Raw genomic sequence first — 20,085 nt, 5'->3', positions numbered from 1 at the left:
TTCTCATTTACATTTAAAATTATTATTAGCCGAGCATTACATATGCTTCGATGTAACGAGAATTGAGTGTAACGCACATCTCGCAATATTTTGACAGTAGAGTCAAAATGTCGGACGATGAGGTTGAGAGTTTTAATATTACAGATTACGATTTAGACAATGAATTCAATATCAATAGACCACGTAGGAAGCTTACCAAGGAGCAGCAAATGCTTGGTAATTGTTTCAGTGTGCACATTATAATATTTTATGTATATAGTATATTTTATTGAGGTTATTTCTATCAGGGATATGGGCCGATAGTGACGAAGAACCGGAAGAAAATTCACGCAGGAATAGAAACAAAAAATCGAAGGACTTTTCCATGGGATCGATCGGTTTTGTAGCTGGAGGCATTCAACAGCCTGGGAAAAAGGAAGAAATCGATGGTTTGATATTATTTTCTTCTCTTGATTGTATCAATGTAAAAATAATACAATGCTTGGTAATGTTTTAGATGAATCCAAAGAGCCGACTGTTGAAGTTGGAAGTTCTTCGGAAGAAGAAGACAAAAAAAATGAAAACGAAGATCAAATAGCTGGTTTAAGAAGGCGCGGTTTCGGCGCTTATAAGCCGCAGTCCTTATCAGGCGGCGTAGGGAATTGGGAAAAGTATACCAAAGGAATTGGAGCTAAGTTACTATTACAGGTATATATGATACAATATTAATATATTTTTTTGTTTAGTTTTTGAGTTGGGTAAATATTATGTATATATATATATATTATAGATGGGCTATCAACCTGGAAAAGGCTTAGGAAAATCTCTTCAAGGAATGTCGACTCCGATAACGGCAGCTGTGAGAAAAGGACGAGGCGCTATTGGAGCATATGGACCTGAAGTAAATATAATAATAAGTTGAATTATAATCTTGTATTATATAAAAAAAACACTTTAAATTATAAATTAGGTAAAGATGAAAAAAGGGCAAGAACCCGAAGAAGAAACAAAAGCTATAGAAGAAAAGGAAAAATCTAATCAATGGAAAAGAAGTCACAAGAAACGTTATTTTTATAAAAATGCTGAAGATGTAATCCAAGAAGGCAAACCATCTCAAGGAGCTCATACTGAGAAAACGTAATAATCTATGAATAATTACAGAGATTACCTTTATGTATATTAGAACAAGTGAGCGATTTAATACAATGATAAAACTATGCAGTTGAAGCATTAAATGGCAAGAACACCACATACAAGATTTTTAGAGATATACATAAATGCTTGTATATACTTTTATTCAAATATAAACTTTGCACATCTCATACAGTAGCAGTTAGAATTCAACAAAAATTTAACTGTGGTATTTAAATGTTAACGACTGTCTCAATTATCTAAACTTGTATGCCAAAAATCGCAGGCTTTTGAGTGTTAATTAATTGAAGCATATAAAAAATGTTTATTTTAGGTCTGCATTGGCTAAAGTCACAGTTATTGATTTACGAGGTCCTGAAAAGCGAGTTTTAAGCGGTTACCATGCTCTTAGAGCGGCTGCTCCGAGATACGAAGATGTTTCACGTAAAGAATGCGTGAATTTGGCTTTACCAGAGTTAATGCACAATCTTAATTTGTTGGTCGATATGTGCGAACAGGTATTTAATATAAACAATGAATTGTATATTAAAAGATATGCTTTATTGTAATTTAAAAAAAATATTTAAGGAAATAATCGATTGCTCTCGAGAAGGTCACGCCGCCGAAGATAGGAAAATCGCTTTAGAGCGAGACATGAAAGATTTGAAAGAATCAATCAAGCATGATGAACGCGAAATCAACGCATTGGAAAAAATTATAATCGAAATTAAAAAGTTGGACAGATTAGATCTATCGTTGGACGAAGCTTATGAAGTATTTAGAAAGCTTCAGGTATTTATATTACATGATAATATTTTTTGATTATAAATTTTAATTTTTAAAATTATTTTTAGACAAATTTCCCGACTGAGTATGATTCATTAGGTTTTGGTAATGTAAACGCTTGTGGAAGTTGCTTGCGGAGTCTGGTTGGTGCAGCACTAGCGACATGGTTACCATTGCGGAATCCGCATGCTCCTGTAACTCTCTTGGAAAAATGGACACCGTTACTATCACCGACGGCTATTCACGAAGTGTTTTGGAGGCCTTGGCTCGAACAAGTACAATTAGCTTCATTGTAAGTTATTTATTTGCATATAAAGATAGCCTAAAATGTCCCTATCAAACAAACTATAAATTGGGATATTCGAAAAGTAAAGATAATATTTCTAAAGATTTTTTTATTAGGATTGACTAGGAGAACTTTTTTTATTTATCTTTCAATATAGCCTTGCATTTGGTGAGTTTGTGTTTCTTGATTCTAATGTCATAAAAATCTTACTCCTTATTTCTCTTTTGTCACCTAACATGCACAGTTTCTGAAAACACAATCTTTCATCAACTGCTTCATTGTGCATAATGTTAATCTATTGTTAGGCACATATCAAAACGATTTATATAAAACAAGTTCATGAGTGACAAGATTCGATCTTCCATTTTTTTCCATTCCCACCGATTAAAAAAATCTGATTTTACTAGTTCTATATATTTTTTGAATACTTATTGTATAATTATAAGTGTTTAAAAAATCATTGAATGTTTCTTTTAGGGAATGGGATGTTCGTGAGCCTTCATCGATGAAAAGTGTCATCGACGCTTGGATACCAATAGCTCCTCAACAAGAAATACGCACAATACTCAGATCTGCGATCGTTCCACGACTTTCTACTGCTGCGATGCGTTGGGATCCAACTGTCGACACGCTGCCTTTACATTACTGGATTTTACCATGGCATCAATATGCAGGTGATTAGTACCACCATTTTAAAATATAATGATTCAAATAGAATTTATACTAATATAAAATATAAAAATATTTAGGTGATATGTTAGAAGAATCTGTGTATCCAGAATTACGATCAAGACTAGTATCGGCGCTTTCAGCTTGGCATCCTGCAGATGGTTCAGCTTTGGCTTTGTTAAGGCCATGGTCGCAAGCTTGGTCTTTGGCTTTACCGGCTCTGGCGAGAGCTCATATATTACCACGTTTAGAAGCTTGTATGCGTACTGTAACAGTAGAGCCTGAGGGAAACCCTAATGGTTAGTATTTCTATAATTAATTTATTTTGGTAAACATTTACCCTCTGGATTTTGGGGCATGATAACATTGTATAACATTGCATTTTTGCCACAAAAATAAGATAACTATGTGTATGTAATATTGCAAGTCATTTCAAATCTATAATTTTATTTCAACTCAAATGTTTCGCTTTTTAAATATCGTTAATTTTATTTTTCAAAACTAGTGCTTTAATAACATAGTTAAAAAATATTTTCTAGCATTAATTATGATAGATAGTTTCTATTGAATTGATTTAAAGTTGAGTTTTGGGCCCTGGAATTAACTATGGATTATAAATAGAAAATACAAAATAAAACTGCTATAATTTTTATTTTTACTTTTATGTTTTTTTCGTTACTGTAATTTTGTAGAAATTCTATTATTGAAATTGTTTTGTGAGGATCTTAGGTTGCGGTAAAGATGCAATTCATTTTAAATTTGGCAAATATATTTTTTTGTAATACAAATACCTTATCTGAAACTATTTATATCATCCACCTTAATTGTATGATGTTTTTAGAAAACTGGGGCTGGTGTGCTTCATGGCAAGAAATAATAGGTGCTCGAGCTTTAGCTGGAGCTGCCGGAAGAGCCTTATTGCCTCGTTGGTTAGCTTCTTTAGCGTCGTGGTTGAATCGCAGACCACCTCATGCACATCTCATATCTCATTACAGTTCATGGAAGGTATATATCATACTTATTTTATGGTTTATACTTTAAAATATGAGATAATAATTGAATAATTTTTCAGGCAATGTTTTCTGAGGAACTGTTAAGAGAGCCGGAGCTCGCCGATGCATTCCGGAAAGCTTTAGATATGATGAATAGATCAATGGACTCCCCTGTCACTGTAATCCCTATTCCGATGGCACCGCCTGCTCCGAGAATATCTGGAAACTCGCAAGGAATAGCCGAAGTGATTGCTAGCATCAATCAACAGAAGAGCTTTACAGAACTATTGGAGAGTCGGTGTATGGAGCGTGGCGTCAGTTTGGTACCGTTGGTGGGTCGATCCAGAGACGGAAGACCTTTATACCGCCTCGGTACTAACGTTCAGTGTTACGTGATGCGAAACGTGGTGATGCATTCGAATGATCTCGGAAGAACATTTCAACCGATATCTTTGGACAGCTTACTGCAGTTGGCTTCTAATTAAATCTCATTAATAAAAATTACACGTTTTATTATCATCGTATTCATCATTCTCCACATCCTTTATCTGTGTTTAAATTCACAATGGAACGATTTATGGTAGTGCTATTTTTTGTGATTTGTAGCTAAACGCGTATGGGCAAGAGAATCTCGCCCGTGTCCTGCGCGTATACTAGATCAGGGGTGCCCACTCGCCCTCCCACACATTCTCGATTTGTAATCAAACTTCAAACTCGTTTGCCAACCATTGAACGTCGCGTATGGTCACATATCTATATGGATTAGTGTGTGAGACCAAATATGACATAAAAAAATGTACCTGTTCCGCTTTCTTGCCTGCCTACGTTTTATTTTTATTTAGACGTATCAGGAGATGCTATATTAAACGTATGAAATGGGTTCATATCCAAAAATACGCACGTATGTAATTTAATATAAACGTGACAGATATTGATTGTATATATGAATGTTACACCCTTTACATTTAGTGGTACTGAATGAATTGTTTTTATTTAAGAGAAATTAAAATAATGTTTGTAATGATTACATTAGCATTTTTTTGGGAAAGTTTTTAGCATAAATGAATTTTTAGTTTGTGATTAGGCATTTCTGTGAATATTTAGCTATTGATAAATTATTTAATGTAAGTCAGCTTATCACTTGGTACCTTGCTTGTTTCAATATCTTAATCACTCGAACTTTATAATGTTCTGCCAAAGATGATTTGAAGATATTTAATGATTTATTGAAATATGGTTTATGGGAGTAAATATAATATAAATAAAAAACGATTCTTACATGATAAAATATATTTTGAATATTTAATTACAGTTGCAATCAGCTTGATCATAAAGGTGATCCAACTTCAGTTTCCAAACTTGTATGAATCATATAATAATGACGTAGTGTATCAAATTCATTCCATATGATCAAAGACTAATTCAATATTTGACATTCCTATGTTGGAATGATTTTGATATACATAAAGATTGAAGCTGTATCAGCATTTTTGTGCGGATTTTCTTGTAAATTAAATAACTAGAAATAAATTAACCGCTTTCGAATTATTGAACTGATTGTAATAAATATTTTGCGCCTTGAAACAACAAATACATTCACAAAAATTTGCGACGCACACCTGTTTTTGAGATAAGCGCTAAACAATAATAAAAAGTGGGCCTTTCCAACATTTTTTTTCGTTCAACGAGCGAATTTTGATCATATTATATACCGCCGATAAAAATTCTATTTACAAATGTTTTTCGAAGGCGTGAAAGCATTTTTGTTGTAGACAAGAAGCGGCACTAGTCACTCTGCTTTTTCCATATTTGACACAATCGACAAAAGATATCTTTCTACACATTTTTGATGTTTATACATAGCACCAAGAGTTTCAAAAATATACTAAAAACGGCACCAAGATGGCGGATTAAGATATAAACTTTAAATATTTTTTCTTAATATTTTATTTTACAAACATGCTAGTTTAAGGATTCCTCAAAAATGTCTAGTCTTGAAATTGCTGAACAAATGTTAACAGAAGAATGGTCCATGCATATCAATGAAAGCGTCTTGAAGAGGCAAGTCCAAGTAAAGCACGTCAAGTTCGATCGAATGGTAAGGTTCTTATTATAAGTTTTCTTTGATTATAATAGTATTGTCACTATGCATTCTTACCACTAGGTCATGAGGAAAATAAGAAAAATTGCCTTGCAGTTCTACGTCATTTGCACAAGGCAATCAAAAGTACCAGAATTGTGGACAAACTGCTATTTTCCGGTTTAGATAAAAAGGGCATTTAAATGACCATGTTTTAAGATCATAGAGGGGATTAAGAAGGTACAATATCAATATTTTTTTTATAAAAATAATATTTATAATGTATAAGCATAACTTATCTACTTAATTTATTAATATATTTGGCATTGGTTTTTGTAATAACCATTATTGCATTTTAACTAAATTTTCCTTGTTTATATACATAATATCACTTTGGAATTATCGTCTTTATTTCTATATGTATAATATTTTGAGGTGGGAGTAGATTACTTAATATAGTAATGGCTATATACACTATATTCAGAAATCATAAAAATAATGAAGCGAATGGTGCTTTTAAAAGCTTTTTAATTTACACGATTATGTAATTTACATAAGCTGTTTTTGCGAAAATGGTTATGCTTATTTAGTATTAAATTTTAACTAAAACCAAACCTGTTTTCTTGTGTTATTAATTAAGCTCGTTATCTAGACGTTTACGTATTTTGCAACACAGCTCGTACTACTTGTCGATTTTATCCTTCCAATAAAATGTGCATATTATGGGATGACAAGTTATTTTCGCGACGTGACTGGTGACCATTGTACGGCCATGTAATAACACGCGGAAGTCGTACGAAAACCCCACGGGCTAACTGGTCACGAGACGTCTCACCGTTACCACCGCGCTAGATTGTAGATATTCCTCTGTAGGTATTCGGTCGGGGGTAGAAAAATGCGAGGCAAGTGGGAGTGAGTGGTTTCCAGACAAGTGGCCAGCGACTGGAAGGCCGCGCGCCTACGCGCCCTTTGTACAGGTCCTCGCGATGTGGAGGTCCTTGCAAAGTGCAGGCGCGGATCAGATTTTGCACAGGTGTGTCGCTGCTCGGATAATTAATTGTGAAAGTTATGAGAAGAAACATTATTCAAAGTTAGATTTAAAATGAAATTCTTGTGAATTATTGAAGACGCTCTGAGCAAATGCCAATCTTGTTACTATCATATATACAATCTATGTACGCTCCTCTAATAAGCCTTGAGCAAATCTCCCGTGTGGCCCCCCATAAACTAACCCAGTGTAGTTGTAGATATATCAACTATGTATGTATGTAAACATGCGTGATACAAATAAACTTCTAAGCAAACATCTTCATGGGCGAAAACGTCAAGCGTGCTCTCCGCTGCCGCTCTGTCGTTATTCTTGCTTCGTTTGTAGCTCTAAATATCTTCGCTCGCACCTAACATGTCCATCAGTTTTAGTACAAGCGAGATATGTCTATTAATTTTTTTTAAATTTACATAATTGTCCTATATTTTAATTCTGAAAGTATGCTATACTTATTATAACCTTTAAAATTTATTCTGATTCTAAATAATTTAATTATGACCGTTCATTACTTAAATTCTGACCGTATGCTATTTCTATTCTAACCATAACTCTGACCATTTAATTCCTTGCCGAATTAAAATTATATATTAGTCACTATTTTAGCTGATAAAATTCAAGCATAAATGGTTCGTTCTATTCTTGACTTTTGCAGCATTTCATGAAAACATAAAAAAATATTTTACATTGAGTGAAATTGTCTCTATAATAATAATTATATGTAATTTAATACCGGAATGGCGTTCTGAAGTTTTCCAACTTTTTTGCCCATTTTAGTACTATTCTAAAAAACTAAGACCAATAGATTAATACATTTTTAGACAGCATTTAATTTTTATTAATAGTGTTCTTCATTTAACCATAATTTAAAATACTATAAGCTGCACGTGTCAGAATATACTTAATAATCGATTTATATTAATGAATCTCCCATTTTGGGTTAATTTTACTATGAGTCTTCCATATTTGGATGTTAGAGGTCTTTATATGAGATTGTAGACTTACTGCAACCAAGAAATTGATCACAATTTATGGGTTATCCACTGATTTCTACGATACTCCACATTGTTAATATATTTATTTATATATTTTACCCCAATGCGTTACAATGGTCGAAAACACTAATTGTATTATTTCAATACACAAAAACATATATAATTAAAATAAAATGTATAAAGAAGCAAGCAAAAAATCATAAAATATCAAAATTAAATGATACGAACCGGACCAGCTCCTCGTAGATGACATTAAACAGATCAATGTGCATTGCCAGCGTATTAAGGAGCCGAATTGCGACAGTTATAGGCGAGTCGGAAAGTCGGCCAATATGTTTATTTATTAAAAATATAATTATTGTGATAGTTAAAAATCTAGCTATTATATATGTTACAGTAATGTGTGCTACTGAGGAAGTTATATTTTCACTGGCGTTTCAGTGAAATTATATCCGAATACATTTTCACTGGTAGATAGTATATATTTCTACTAGCGCTAGTGCAATGATATGCTTCTTTAAATTGTCTATGAAACTTAATTTGACAGTTGCTAAGCGTTTATTTTCTGTTCAAACCCAGACCTAACCTTAACAAATTAACCAAAACTATCTTGAACTAATGAAAGTTCTAAGACTAACTATACTTTTTGAGCGCTAATTATATTACTTTAAGTTAGGTTTGGATATGTTTTAATTTTTTTAAATATTGTAGAATTTTGTCGAACGATGTGACGTCACAATTACGTGTGTGAAAATACGCATACAAATGTGAACAGATATTTTTATGTTTTACTGATACTGAGCAGAGAAATTATGAATCAATTGTTTGATAAATTTTAATTAGCTGAGCTATGCAAATTAGGTTTTACTAGTGAAAATATAGCTTCATTGTAACATATACACATATTCTTATTACAAATGCGCAAAAAAATATTTATTAAATATGTATAATGGCATCTAAAAACAGTGAACCATCCCACATTAAGTGTTTCAGCTCATCGCAGCTATCACCGAAAACATTGTGTCTGGCAAGCTGACGGTTTGGTTACGACAGTCAAGAATAAGGGATGCAATCGCGACTCTCTGGGGGCACTCTACAGTATGCAGGTAAGTCTTTTGATATCGCCCTTCAATTACTTCAAAACGTGCTACGCCGAGAACACAATTTATTGTATCTCAAGGCTCTTAGCTAAAAGTTGTTATAATATAATATAGATACGTTCCGTGCTTCCTCTTGTAGAGATATTGAATATTTTTTTTATAAATCCTCTCTAACAATAAAGAGTTCTTCGCTTATCTACAACTGCCTTTTACCAGATTTCCATTCGTCTGGAGATCTAATCTTAATCCACGTCAAACATTGATTCAAACTATGTTGATAAGATCAGAAGTGTTAATGGCTCGTGTCAATAATCTTATTAGGTGTTATAATTAAATCCGAAGCTGTTCCTGGACCTTCTCAATCGCAAACTCCCTAGCATCACGATCTTTGTGTCTTCCACGAGGTGGGTCGCGTTAACGCCTCGTCGCGCTCCGAGATGTCAGCGAGCACCTGAGTCGCAAGTTATTGTGGCAAATTCCTAATTTGTAATATTATTCTCCATACGTCTAAACAACTGACTGTTGGCCCTCTCTAAACGCCCACCGCCTTCCATATTTATGCATATAAAGTGCGGCACAGTCGCGAACGCGCAATGGCTCCCAACGAGCATTGATCAATTCGTTTATCGATGCATAATGCATTTTAAAAGCAACGATTGCCATTGGTATTTTGCTTATAAAGAGAGTGGGATATTAGATGTGGTCTACCAATGGCTATTGCTGTCACATGAGTGCAATTAATCCATTTGCAGAGAAGCATTTGATATTTGAAGGATTTTGTAGTCATCGATGACTTTCCATAGTGAATATCATCAGGGCCGCTTAGAAAACAATGAGTCCGAGCCTTATGACAAAAATGGCATTTTATTTATTTTTTAACATCGTAATTTAATTTCTTGAATAAATAATAGTTTGCTCTTCTATGCTACAAATAAATATAAAAGTAGCCACCATTGCGATGTATTTTCTGAAAGCATATTTTATGCGAAATATTTTAATTAGGCATTAAACATATCTACTCATAACATTTACCTGATTGTTAAAAATGCTGCTCAGTGTTGCCATTAGGTGAATTTCCAGTCTAAATCAAAAGCAGTAATATCGTGCGGTGAAAATGCTCGATTATCAAGTGTTTATATTAGGACTTTTTATAACAATATTATGAGTGAGAATCGAATAAAGCACATCTAAACCAAATTTTTATTAATTGAAGAGCACAAAAAACAATTATCCCTTCTCAGAAGTAAAAAATTCACGTCAAAAGCAATAAAATCGTGTCTTCACCGTCGCAGTGGGAACGCTCGTTACCGAGCGTTCCAACTGCGACGGCGCCGACACGATTTTATTGCTTTTGACGTGAATTTTTGACTTCTGAGAAGTGATAATTATTTTTGTGCTCTCTTATTGATCAAAATTTTGCTTAAAAAGACTTTGATCAGCCCATTTACATTAGAAGTTATATTGATATCAGTAAGGATAGCTATCATATTTTAAAAACATAGTGTAATATCGAAATGCGGACAAACTGTAAAGCAATATGTGAGGTACTATGTCTGTCTGTATTTATTCTTGAGAGTAAATATACGAGGCGTGATCAAAAAGTACGGCGAATGACTTTTTATGGCAGCAACTGCTGCCGCTACATCCATTTCAAGTAAAAAGTCCGATAGTCTGATCCGTTGAGATAGTCAGTGTCAAGTTTGAACAAGTTGTGACTCGTTAGCCGGCTTCCAGAGCCGGAAGAGTGAAGTCGTGTGCGGACAAACTGTGGAGCAATATGTGAGATGCGATGTCTGTCTGTACTTATTCTTCCGCTTATTTTGCCCTGAGAGATGAGTTGGCTTAGCTTGTATTTTGGACTTCACCTAATGAAGGTTTTACAACTATAATTAGTTTTAGAACTTTCATTAGGTTAGGTTTAGATTTTAACAGCAAATGGACGTTTCGCAACTGTCAGATTGAGTTTCATAGACATTTTGGAGCAGAATATTAGCGCAGTTAAATTATATTTTCTCCAGTAAAAATACATATTTATAATATAAAAATGTATTTGGACTTAACTAGTGAAAATATAACTTTACCAAAAAATACACATTCGCTGTAAAACTTATACATCGGATGTAAATAAATAATGATAAGTATGCATATATATATATATTACTACAAATAGAAAAGTTGAAATTATATAATTTTATTAGCACCTGCCAGATAATTTATATTTTCACTTGTAAAATTATATATCTACTAGTGAAAATGTAGTCCGATATGATTTAATTGAAATGACATATTTTAATAAATATTTTCTAAATTTTCTTTTAGAAATAAGCACATGAAACTAAATGTATTATTTATTTATTTCGCTGCATTAAATCTAGTTGTCAAATTACTTTCAATACAATGTATAAAAACATTAAATTTATATGATTCAGTTTGCGCTGTTGTTGATTTTTTGTTATTTCCTTGCTTTTTCCTTAGGTAATCGTTTTGAATTTTCAGATCGAATACTTAAATTTACTGTTACTAATTTACATTCGTTAAATATTTACTCTTATGTCTAATATTTTTTAAACGTTCAAAAAGTAATAAAGTCAACAATTAATTACTCACAAATTTTAACACAAACAGAGCCGCGTCACAAAACTACAATCTGTCCCTTTGAATAATATATGATAGTTTATTGTGAAAGTACTACCTAGAAAGTAGGTGCTTTTGAAGGCAATGTTCCGCTTCTTTTATTTCTTGTATAATATATATAAAAAAGGCCTAAAGGAACTTACCTTAAATACATCTCAAACAACTGTAGGTTAGTACAGATTCATTATTTGAGGTCGGTTTTTACTTTTTTTATAAATATATTCTTGCTTTGATTTTTTTCATAGTTGATCCCTTCAAAAAGAACGGGCCCCGGGAATTTGTCCCCTCTCCTCCCTCTCTGGAAAGACCTAAATATTATGAGAAAATTTATTGCCTCGAAATCTAAAATTTCATTGGTCTACTTTAATCCGAAACATAAAAAAAACTTATGAGAAATGATAAACTTCAATACAACACAATATAATATGAATTATATCATTAATAAACGTAGGAACATATATGTATGTATGTATACAAATAAGAGTAATGACGAAAAATTATTTATCCGGCACAAATTATAGGATTATTTTTTTATTTTACTATTAGCTCATCTTTATAAGTAGTAAATATTTTCAGTCTAAAATCTCATAACTAAATTTTGATTATAAATGCCTGTCTTACCAAAAACTCGCGAATGAAACACAATATACAACATTTACAGGACGCCTTGGTGTTAAAGTAGCATTTAAAAAAATATTATGTAGGTTGTCGGTTGATTCTTATTTAAAAAAATAGTTGAGTTGAGTTGCATCATATATCTTAATAGTATATAATTTCAGTTTAACCTCGATTATCTGGATTAGATGGTACGGATAAGGATAAGTCCGTCTAATTAAAAGGAAAAAACATCACACGTAAATACAAACCTACAGAAAATGATTGATTTTTACTTAAATGTAGCTGTCTATTAATAAAGTATAAATTCGCAACATATAAGTTGAAAATGTTATGTATCTTAAACACTTTACAGCATCATCTAAGTATTGAAAAGCTTTAGATTGTGTAGGACTAATATTTAACCATGACTTCTTACACTCTTGTTCTTTTGCATTTGAGAGTAAAACACATATTACCTCAATTATTTATCCATCATCATAATTTAAAATTTAATTTGTATAAGTATTATATATAACATCTAGATCAATATAACTTTTTTAAGAAGTGAAATTTTAGTATTCGTTCTTAAACTTGTATTGTTTAGAAGACAAGTAGGGACATGTGGCAAATATTCGCAGATTGTGACGCTGCAGTATTAGTTAATTGAATGTGTTTACAGTTAGTTAAACGTTGTTAAAAAAATATGATATGAGAGATCGGCGGACGAGGCGCCGCCGATCGTCGTCTTCCCGTTGAGGTCTACCAAAGAATGTGACGTGTCGCCTATTTTTTGGGCATAGTAATTAAATTGCATTAACGAACACTGTCTATTAAAACATACTGAGCTGATTATACTATTTGATTTGATGTTCATTTAATAATACAATAAGTTCTTTCGATTTCAATAAAATATTTAATAACATTAGATATTAATTAAATTACATCAGTAGTGTCTATAGTGAGTGTAATAATAAACCTTATAAGAAAATTTAATTTAAACCCTAGTAATTTACTAGACGTTTATGATGTTGTAACAATCAGGTTTTGTTCAATATTATTATTTAATATAACTGGAAGTTAAACGCAAAGGTCAGTACAAGTAATTCGTATTTATGTTTGTACGTATTATATACATATGCATCTTAAAGCAATTTCTTTATTTATAATCGTATATTCAATGTAAGTGATTTGTTATTTTAAATACAAGTTTTGGTTTATATTGATACTTATTAGTATTTGAAAAATATTCTTATCATCGCTGAGAGATATTGAGATACCAACTCCTACTAATTAATTTTCTTAATATTTTTTAATTATTACGAATAAGATAATGCGTAACAGACGTTATAGTTTAAAGTAGCTGTTGAAAATATTATATATTTTTTTTTAGTATATAACAGTACAATGATATATTTGCATCCTTTGATAACTGTCATGGTGGGTGACTAGTTTATAGTGTCAAGTTTTATATTCCATTAACTTAATATTATTTGTATGTATATTTATTTTTTGTATAGCTATTATTACTATTTAATAACTGTAGTAAATATAAATAAATTATTATTGAAAAATATTTGAATTGCGAATTAAAAATATTATCACTTTTGGCGATAGACCAAGGTGTTACTAAAAATTCACTATCAAAATTTCTCACGATGTTTTTATCGGCAATTATGTTAATATGTTATAATACTGAACTGTTCTTATGTGTGTGTTTGTAAATAGAAGGACAAATATGGCGTAGCAATCCAAACGAAGTGGTAGTGTAATAAAATCTTCAACTACCCACGCGAAATCAAGATGTTGCTCAATATTAACGCGTATTACTTATCTACTCATTTATCTTTAGTTGCAATGAAAAATAAGTATAAATACCTAATGAGATCGTATTAATTACTTCTTTTTTATTATTATTTCTAAGTAATAAATATATTTACATGAAATTGTTAACTAAAAAAGGCCTGATTGACAGTGTAGTTTGTCTGTTATATTTTACTTGAATTACTAGTAAGAATTCACTGATAAAACCACGCATATACAAATTGTGAGTCTTGTGAGTCTGCAAGTTTCTTGTCAGTCCAAAAATCTTTATAAGGCGATGATGTCATTTACTGGTAATTAGACAAAGCTTGATCGAACGGGAGAGTATGCCAATTTAGTATCACTAGCATTATTGTTTGGCTCCACCTCTAGTAAATTCATTAGTGGAAGCGTAGCTTCCAGGTGGCAAGTCGTGGGCGACTATTTTATAATAAAAAGGATATGTACAACAATACTAGACGTGTGACTAAAAGCATAACGACTTCACTCGTGTTTTATTTGGTAAGACTTTTGCTGTTATAGCTTTCTGGAGGAGCATTATTGCAACCCAAAAAAATCATTTTACAGTAAAGTTTTTGTACGTTTAGTTGATTTATTTTTATTTTGATTGAATCAAAATTAATGAAAGTAGATATTTCTGTTTGTTATCTATGTCTTGATTTTCTAAAACTTTTATATGACTTGAATACATTTTGAGGGAACTTTTTTTTTATAAATTTAATATTTTATTTGTAATAAGAAATAAATAATTATGATTGGAAATATGAATATAAGCAAAACTCCTTCAGTATATTTTGGTGTGCAAATAGTTGTACAATTAAAAAATTAATAACACTTATGTGTCATTTTCTTTTGTAAGTAACATTAAAATACGTACAATAAAAAAGGCAAGATATGACACCAAAAATACGTACCAGACGTTCTGTAAAATAAAATATTAATAAATAAGAATTTAAAAAGAAACGATTTGTGTTATTTTAAAAGCCACGTAAAATTTTGACAATCTATTCTTAGATTAATTGCGATAAAAGTAAATCAGATTCAGACAGAAAATAAATTCGACTTACATTGAAGTATGATAGTAAAGGGTGTGTTTTTTAGTGGTATAGAACTTTAAAATAAAATAAAACATATACAAATGGCCATGGTCATGGCTTTATTGAAAAGATAATTTTATGTCATTAGTGTTTATATATGATTTTCGATCACTTTTTCGAGCAACTGGCGCCGAACATCGCCATCGTTGGCTTCCAAGTCGTTCATTGTCTCTGGTTTATCGACGTAGACTAGCGAATTCACATATCTCCACAAAAAGAATCCAAAAGTGTTAAATAACACGATATTGAAAGCCAATTCACAGGTCCATTACGCCAAATTTGCGCTCATTGAATGTTTCATTCAATAAATCGATTGTGGGGCGCGATGTGTGGCATGTTTTGCCATTTTGTTGAAATCAAAGCTCTTCCACATTAATGCCATTCAATTGGAGAACGAAAACGTCAGTAAACATGGATTTATAATACTCTCCATTGACTGTAACGTTCTGGCCGGTAAAAAATCTTTCATATAGTAAATGAATACAGCTCCAATTGCTGTGCATGATAGTGAATCGACTTATTCAGGTCCTTCTCAATACTACGCTTCACAGCAGAAACGACTTCTTCGGTGCGCACTGTACGACGTCTCTGCGGATGCATAGTATGCGTGGTGTGAAAACGATCCATGGTTATTCAAATTACTTGCTCGGATGGACGTTTATGTCGATCGTAAAATGGACGTGCGCACGGTAGGTTTCGCGAACTGAACCACAATTTTCGAAATAAATAACTCTATTAATGATGAAATGGCAAATCAAACTAAGCACAAATCAGCTGTCAGATGTAAAATTGGCTGTCGCTGGATAAAGTGTTGCCAATTCGAAAAACAAACCTCTAAAAAAACACCCTTTATATATAGATGCCCTTATATTATTCGAGGCTTAATTGATACTTAGTATACTAAAAGCCGAGTCGGAGTCATAATCGGACATATCCATTTAAGATTAATTATATATATACAATTAAAAATAATAATAATTATTTTTATATATTTGTAATAACGTTTTAATGTATATGTAATAATAATCTTTTCTCAGTAAATACTGACAATATGTAATGTTTATTTTTACCACGTCACTGTTAGTTACAAATTTGTCAATAATTTAAGTTTCCAGCTATTCTAGCATAAACTAATACATTTTTTATGAACTAAAAGTGTATCTAATCAATGCCTCAATAAAAAAATCATGTAAAGTTTGGACAAACTTTGTGATAAGCGGTGTACTTCGGATTATATAATAGACAACGCACAGACTTTTAAAATCATATTGTATTAAAAAATGTTAATTCCTTATATATATATATTTAATAAAAATATGAATTTAGAAACATAAAACTTGTAGGTATCGAATGTAACACTGTTGTAAGTTATTAGACTCACGTCGATCATGTCACAATGAAATATTTAAATAAACGATCTTAACAAAGTAGAGCTTTTGCTTTAAGTACACTATGTGAATTAAGGCTAGGCCCGACCTCCTACTTAGGCTGTCGCAAATCTATTTATGATGTCAGTTTCAGAGAGCAAAAATAAGCGTCTGAAAACAAAATCCAAAAGTTAAATAAATTGCTTTATTTTTCAAATATTTTTCTGTAATGGATCATAGAAATTTCCTAATATGTACTCATCTGCCATCGGTAGATATATAAAATAATGCTTTTGTCAACAATACATCCCCGTCTTAAGCGATTTTTATCAATGTAAGGAGTTTCATAGTTACGTGAATAATAAGAGATTATTTATGAGCACATAGTCATATAAAAAGTCGTCATCTATGAACTATGATCATACCAACCTGTAGCACAGCAAAATTTTTTGTAGTTCCTCAGTACACGAAGTGTGTATTATGGTGGTGGAGATCTCCCACAACGTAATTGGTCGAAATAAACCAGTACACAAATGGTCAAAGCTAATGAAGAGCAAAGGCATAGAAGACTTTTCGGGATAGATCATATTACGACACTCCTTCACACTCTGTAACACAACTATCAACTCACAATTATATCCTAAGACTCATCCAGACAATTCATTTATTCATGGAAACGCTAATTAGAATTAGAATGGATTTATTTAATTTGCAGTAATATTTTTTGTAGTACATAAAATTCCCAAATTGATGTAGTAAACATCACATTACTAAACGACTTCAAGCTCCCCTCTCCCCTCCCGCTCACATCATGAGCAATCTGTTAGATTGTTAAAATCTCCGATTGTCCGTCGCACTGAATTTCAACGCTAACACGGTGGGCGTTCGCATTATGTGCCCGCGTCCAAAAAGAGACTTATATTCGAATTGCGCATTTACATATCGGTCCGTGTCGGACGAGAATGGGTTAATTAATGTGTGCGGCGCAATCAATTACTCCGACTTACATCCAATCTGTCCGTGAAACACAATTTGTTGGAGCGGCATTAAAATATTGCACGAAATATTGGAAGTGGAGGAGCCGGCGACCGCGGCAATAATAATTGGCGTTTGAGGCATTCCGCATATTGTACGTGGGAAGAGCACAGGATGTTTAAGAAGTCTATTACGCTGTTAGCCACCTTATTTTTCATTGTGACGTTACGGTTTCTCGTTATACTGATACTTTGATAAAAACGTAAAACTTTCGTTGCAATGTGACAGGATTGTATGTTTCTCTCATGGTAAATTTTATTTTACAATGTCACAAGTAAAACATTTAAATCACGTAGATAAAAATAATTTGTTAAGTGGAATTGTTTTTACAGCTAAATTTATTTATAAAATGTTTCGGCGATTTTTAGAATATCTTATCAGTAAATCCAAGTTGTCACACTATCTTGATATTTAATAATAAAAACATATTAGCAATAAAAATTATTTAACAATCAATATAATTTTTGGTTATTTTTATCATTGTGAGAATATGAGTAATTTCGGTCTAAGTACACGTAAAACTTTTTTTTAATATTCTTAATAATATCTAAATATAAGTAGCATAATAAATCAAACTGATAATTATTTCTCGGTAACTAAATTTCTTATTAATGAAGTTATCATGACCTGTTTTTTGTCATTTCGGGTGCTATGTTTGTATTTGACTATTTTCAATGTGTTGATCTGGTGATAGTAATGTTTACTATTCACATTTTATGATCGATATGCTCATATATGTAAATATAAACTTCGAGAGAAAAAACCCAACAACTATGACGAATCACTATCATACGATATTTAGTCATCATCCAGGTTAAGTATGAGTCAATGATATTCTTTTACATGACATAAGCAAAATAATAATACCAATTAATATCATTATTCGATTATATACATATCGATGTATAAGAAATTAAATTCTTCAATACAAATTGTACTGTAATGGAAAATAAATCTGACCCTCTATTCTTATCTTATCCTTTAAAGCTTATCCTCATTTTTAAATAAAATCAAACAAATATTTTAGTATAGATACACAACGTAAATATCCTTTCAAGCAAACATTGTATAGTATTTTTAGTGTAACTATGTAAAATAAAATCGCTAGTAATGTGTACCATCTAAGATCTGTCAAATAGATAACTGTAGTATTGATTTTTTTAAATCAAACGTTATTTATCATTTTAATATGAAATTGGAATAAAAAGAAGCTTTATTTATTAAACTGAATAAATCTACTTATTTATTAATTTTTAACCCACTAATCATAAAATGTACCAAAACATAATGTAAACAAAGGTCTATAAAAATATAGATATACATTACATTACGGCAGTGAAGATCTGTCTCACTTCTCATGAATCAGCATAACCCAATTAAGACAGGAAGTATTAAGCCTGTTACTTTGTAGCAGAAAGCGATGTAGATAAAATTAGGCTTCGATTAATTGTAAGCAAATACGAATACAAGACATTTGATTTAAAAAATACGAATACTTGACATTTCAACGGGAAGATATTTTCACATTTTATTGTAACACAAACGGCACATTTTGTAAATCAAATATATTTTTATAAATCATTTCCATTATTTATAATCTTTTGTTTTTTCTTATTAAATTTAAAAACAAATTCACAACTGATATTGCTATAGTTACATAATATAAATATTATTTTTTTCATTGTGTTAATATCGAATCTATTGCTCTCATCTCTCCATTGTGCTTTAATCATAGAAAAAACTCTTTTTGTGTTTGCATTATGCGCAGGAAATGTGAATCAGTAACTATAAAATTTAAACTTTGAAAATGATGAAACAATTGCTCCATTTTTATCATTGCATAGTGTTTTCATCCATTTTGTTTGGCCATCTTTTACTTGTTTAGTAATATACTGTTTTAAAACAGAATTTTCATTATTTCTATTGCTAATTCAGATTGTACTTCTTCATAGTGTAGTGGTTTTCCCAATAACATTCAACTAAAATATTTATATTTGCTTAAAGGTTCTCTCGTTCCTCAAATATGACAATCAAGTTTCATATCAATCTTTTGCTTTTCAAAAGTACTATTATCATAAATTATTTTTTTAATATTTATTGCAATAAAATTTTCTTCATGTTTAATTTAGATTAAACTTATTATTTTCTTTATATATTTCATAAATTGAAATTTGTGGGTGTAAAGCACTTATTAAACTGTGCATAAACCATACATAACACTTGCTTAAAATTTTTTTGATTAAATACTTGGGTGACTTTTCTTCAAATATAAATAATGATTTGAGTCCATTAAACATTTTTAATATCCTAATTATTGTCTTTGAATGCGACAATATTTTATCGTAGCATTCAAAGATCCTTAGGGTTGTTTTTAGTATATATTCTGAAAAATAGAGAATACTTCAAGCATTACATCTTGGACATCACACCGCATTATTCCGGCAGCACTTTGTGCTCAATTATGTTATTTA

General features: G+C 31.4%; 2 protein-coding genes across 2 annotated transcripts in view; both read left to right on the top strand.

The window, feature by feature from the left end:
- Positions 1–95: 95 nt before the first annotated feature.
- sip1 (septin interacting protein 1) lies at positions 96–4,344 on the top strand. Its single transcript, XM_088193755.1, has 12 exons — positions 96–216; positions 288–428; positions 497–687; positions 770–880; positions 950–1,116; positions 1,445–1,628; positions 1,699–1,902; positions 1,965–2,188; positions 2,660–2,856; positions 2,932–3,150; positions 3,693–3,856; positions 3,924–4,344. The coding sequence occupies exons 1-12, from the start codon at positions 108–110 to the stop codon at positions 4,326–4,328; spliced, it is 2,316 nt and encodes a 771-aa protein (XP_088049881.1). The 5' UTR covers positions 96–107; the 3' UTR covers positions 4,329–4,344.
- Positions 4,345–4,482: 138 nt separating this feature from the next.
- The window catches only part of LOC148232090 (uncharacterized), a 42,862-nt gene continuing 27,259 nt past the window's right edge, over positions 4,483–20,085 (top strand). The window contains exons 1-3 of the mRNA XM_088193756.1: positions 4,483–5,941; positions 6,008–6,163; positions 8,949–9,069. Coding sequence (XP_088049882.1) covers positions 9,030–9,069 — 40 coding nt within the window. The 5' untranslated portion in view covers positions 4,483–5,941; positions 6,008–6,163; positions 8,949–9,029. The remainder of the gene's footprint in view (positions 5,942–6,007; positions 6,164–8,948; positions 9,070–20,085) is intronic.

This window comes from Plectrocnemia conspersa, unplaced genomic scaffold (assembly GCF_051122295.1).
Source record: "Plectrocnemia conspersa isolate PC_06_02 unplaced genomic scaffold, ASM5112229v1 ptg000009l, whole genome shotgun sequence".
Taxonomy (NCBI): domain Eukaryota; kingdom Metazoa; phylum Arthropoda; class Insecta; order Trichoptera; family Polycentropodidae; genus Plectrocnemia; species Plectrocnemia conspersa.
This window is presented reverse-complemented; position numbering and strand designations above follow the sequence as displayed.

Coding starts and splice junctions, on each gene's coding strand:
- sip1 (XM_088193755.1), top strand. CDS start 108: ATGTCGGACGATGAGGTTGAGAGTTTTAATATTACAGATTACGATTTA. Junction 1,117..1,444: donor GGAGCTCATACTGAGAAAAC/GTAATAATCTAT, acceptor TGTTTATTTTAG/GTCTGCATTGGCTAAAGTCA. Junction 3,151..3,692: donor GCCTGAGGGAAACCCTAATG/GTTAGTATTTCT, acceptor TGATGTTTTTAG/AAAACTGGGGCTGGTGTGCT.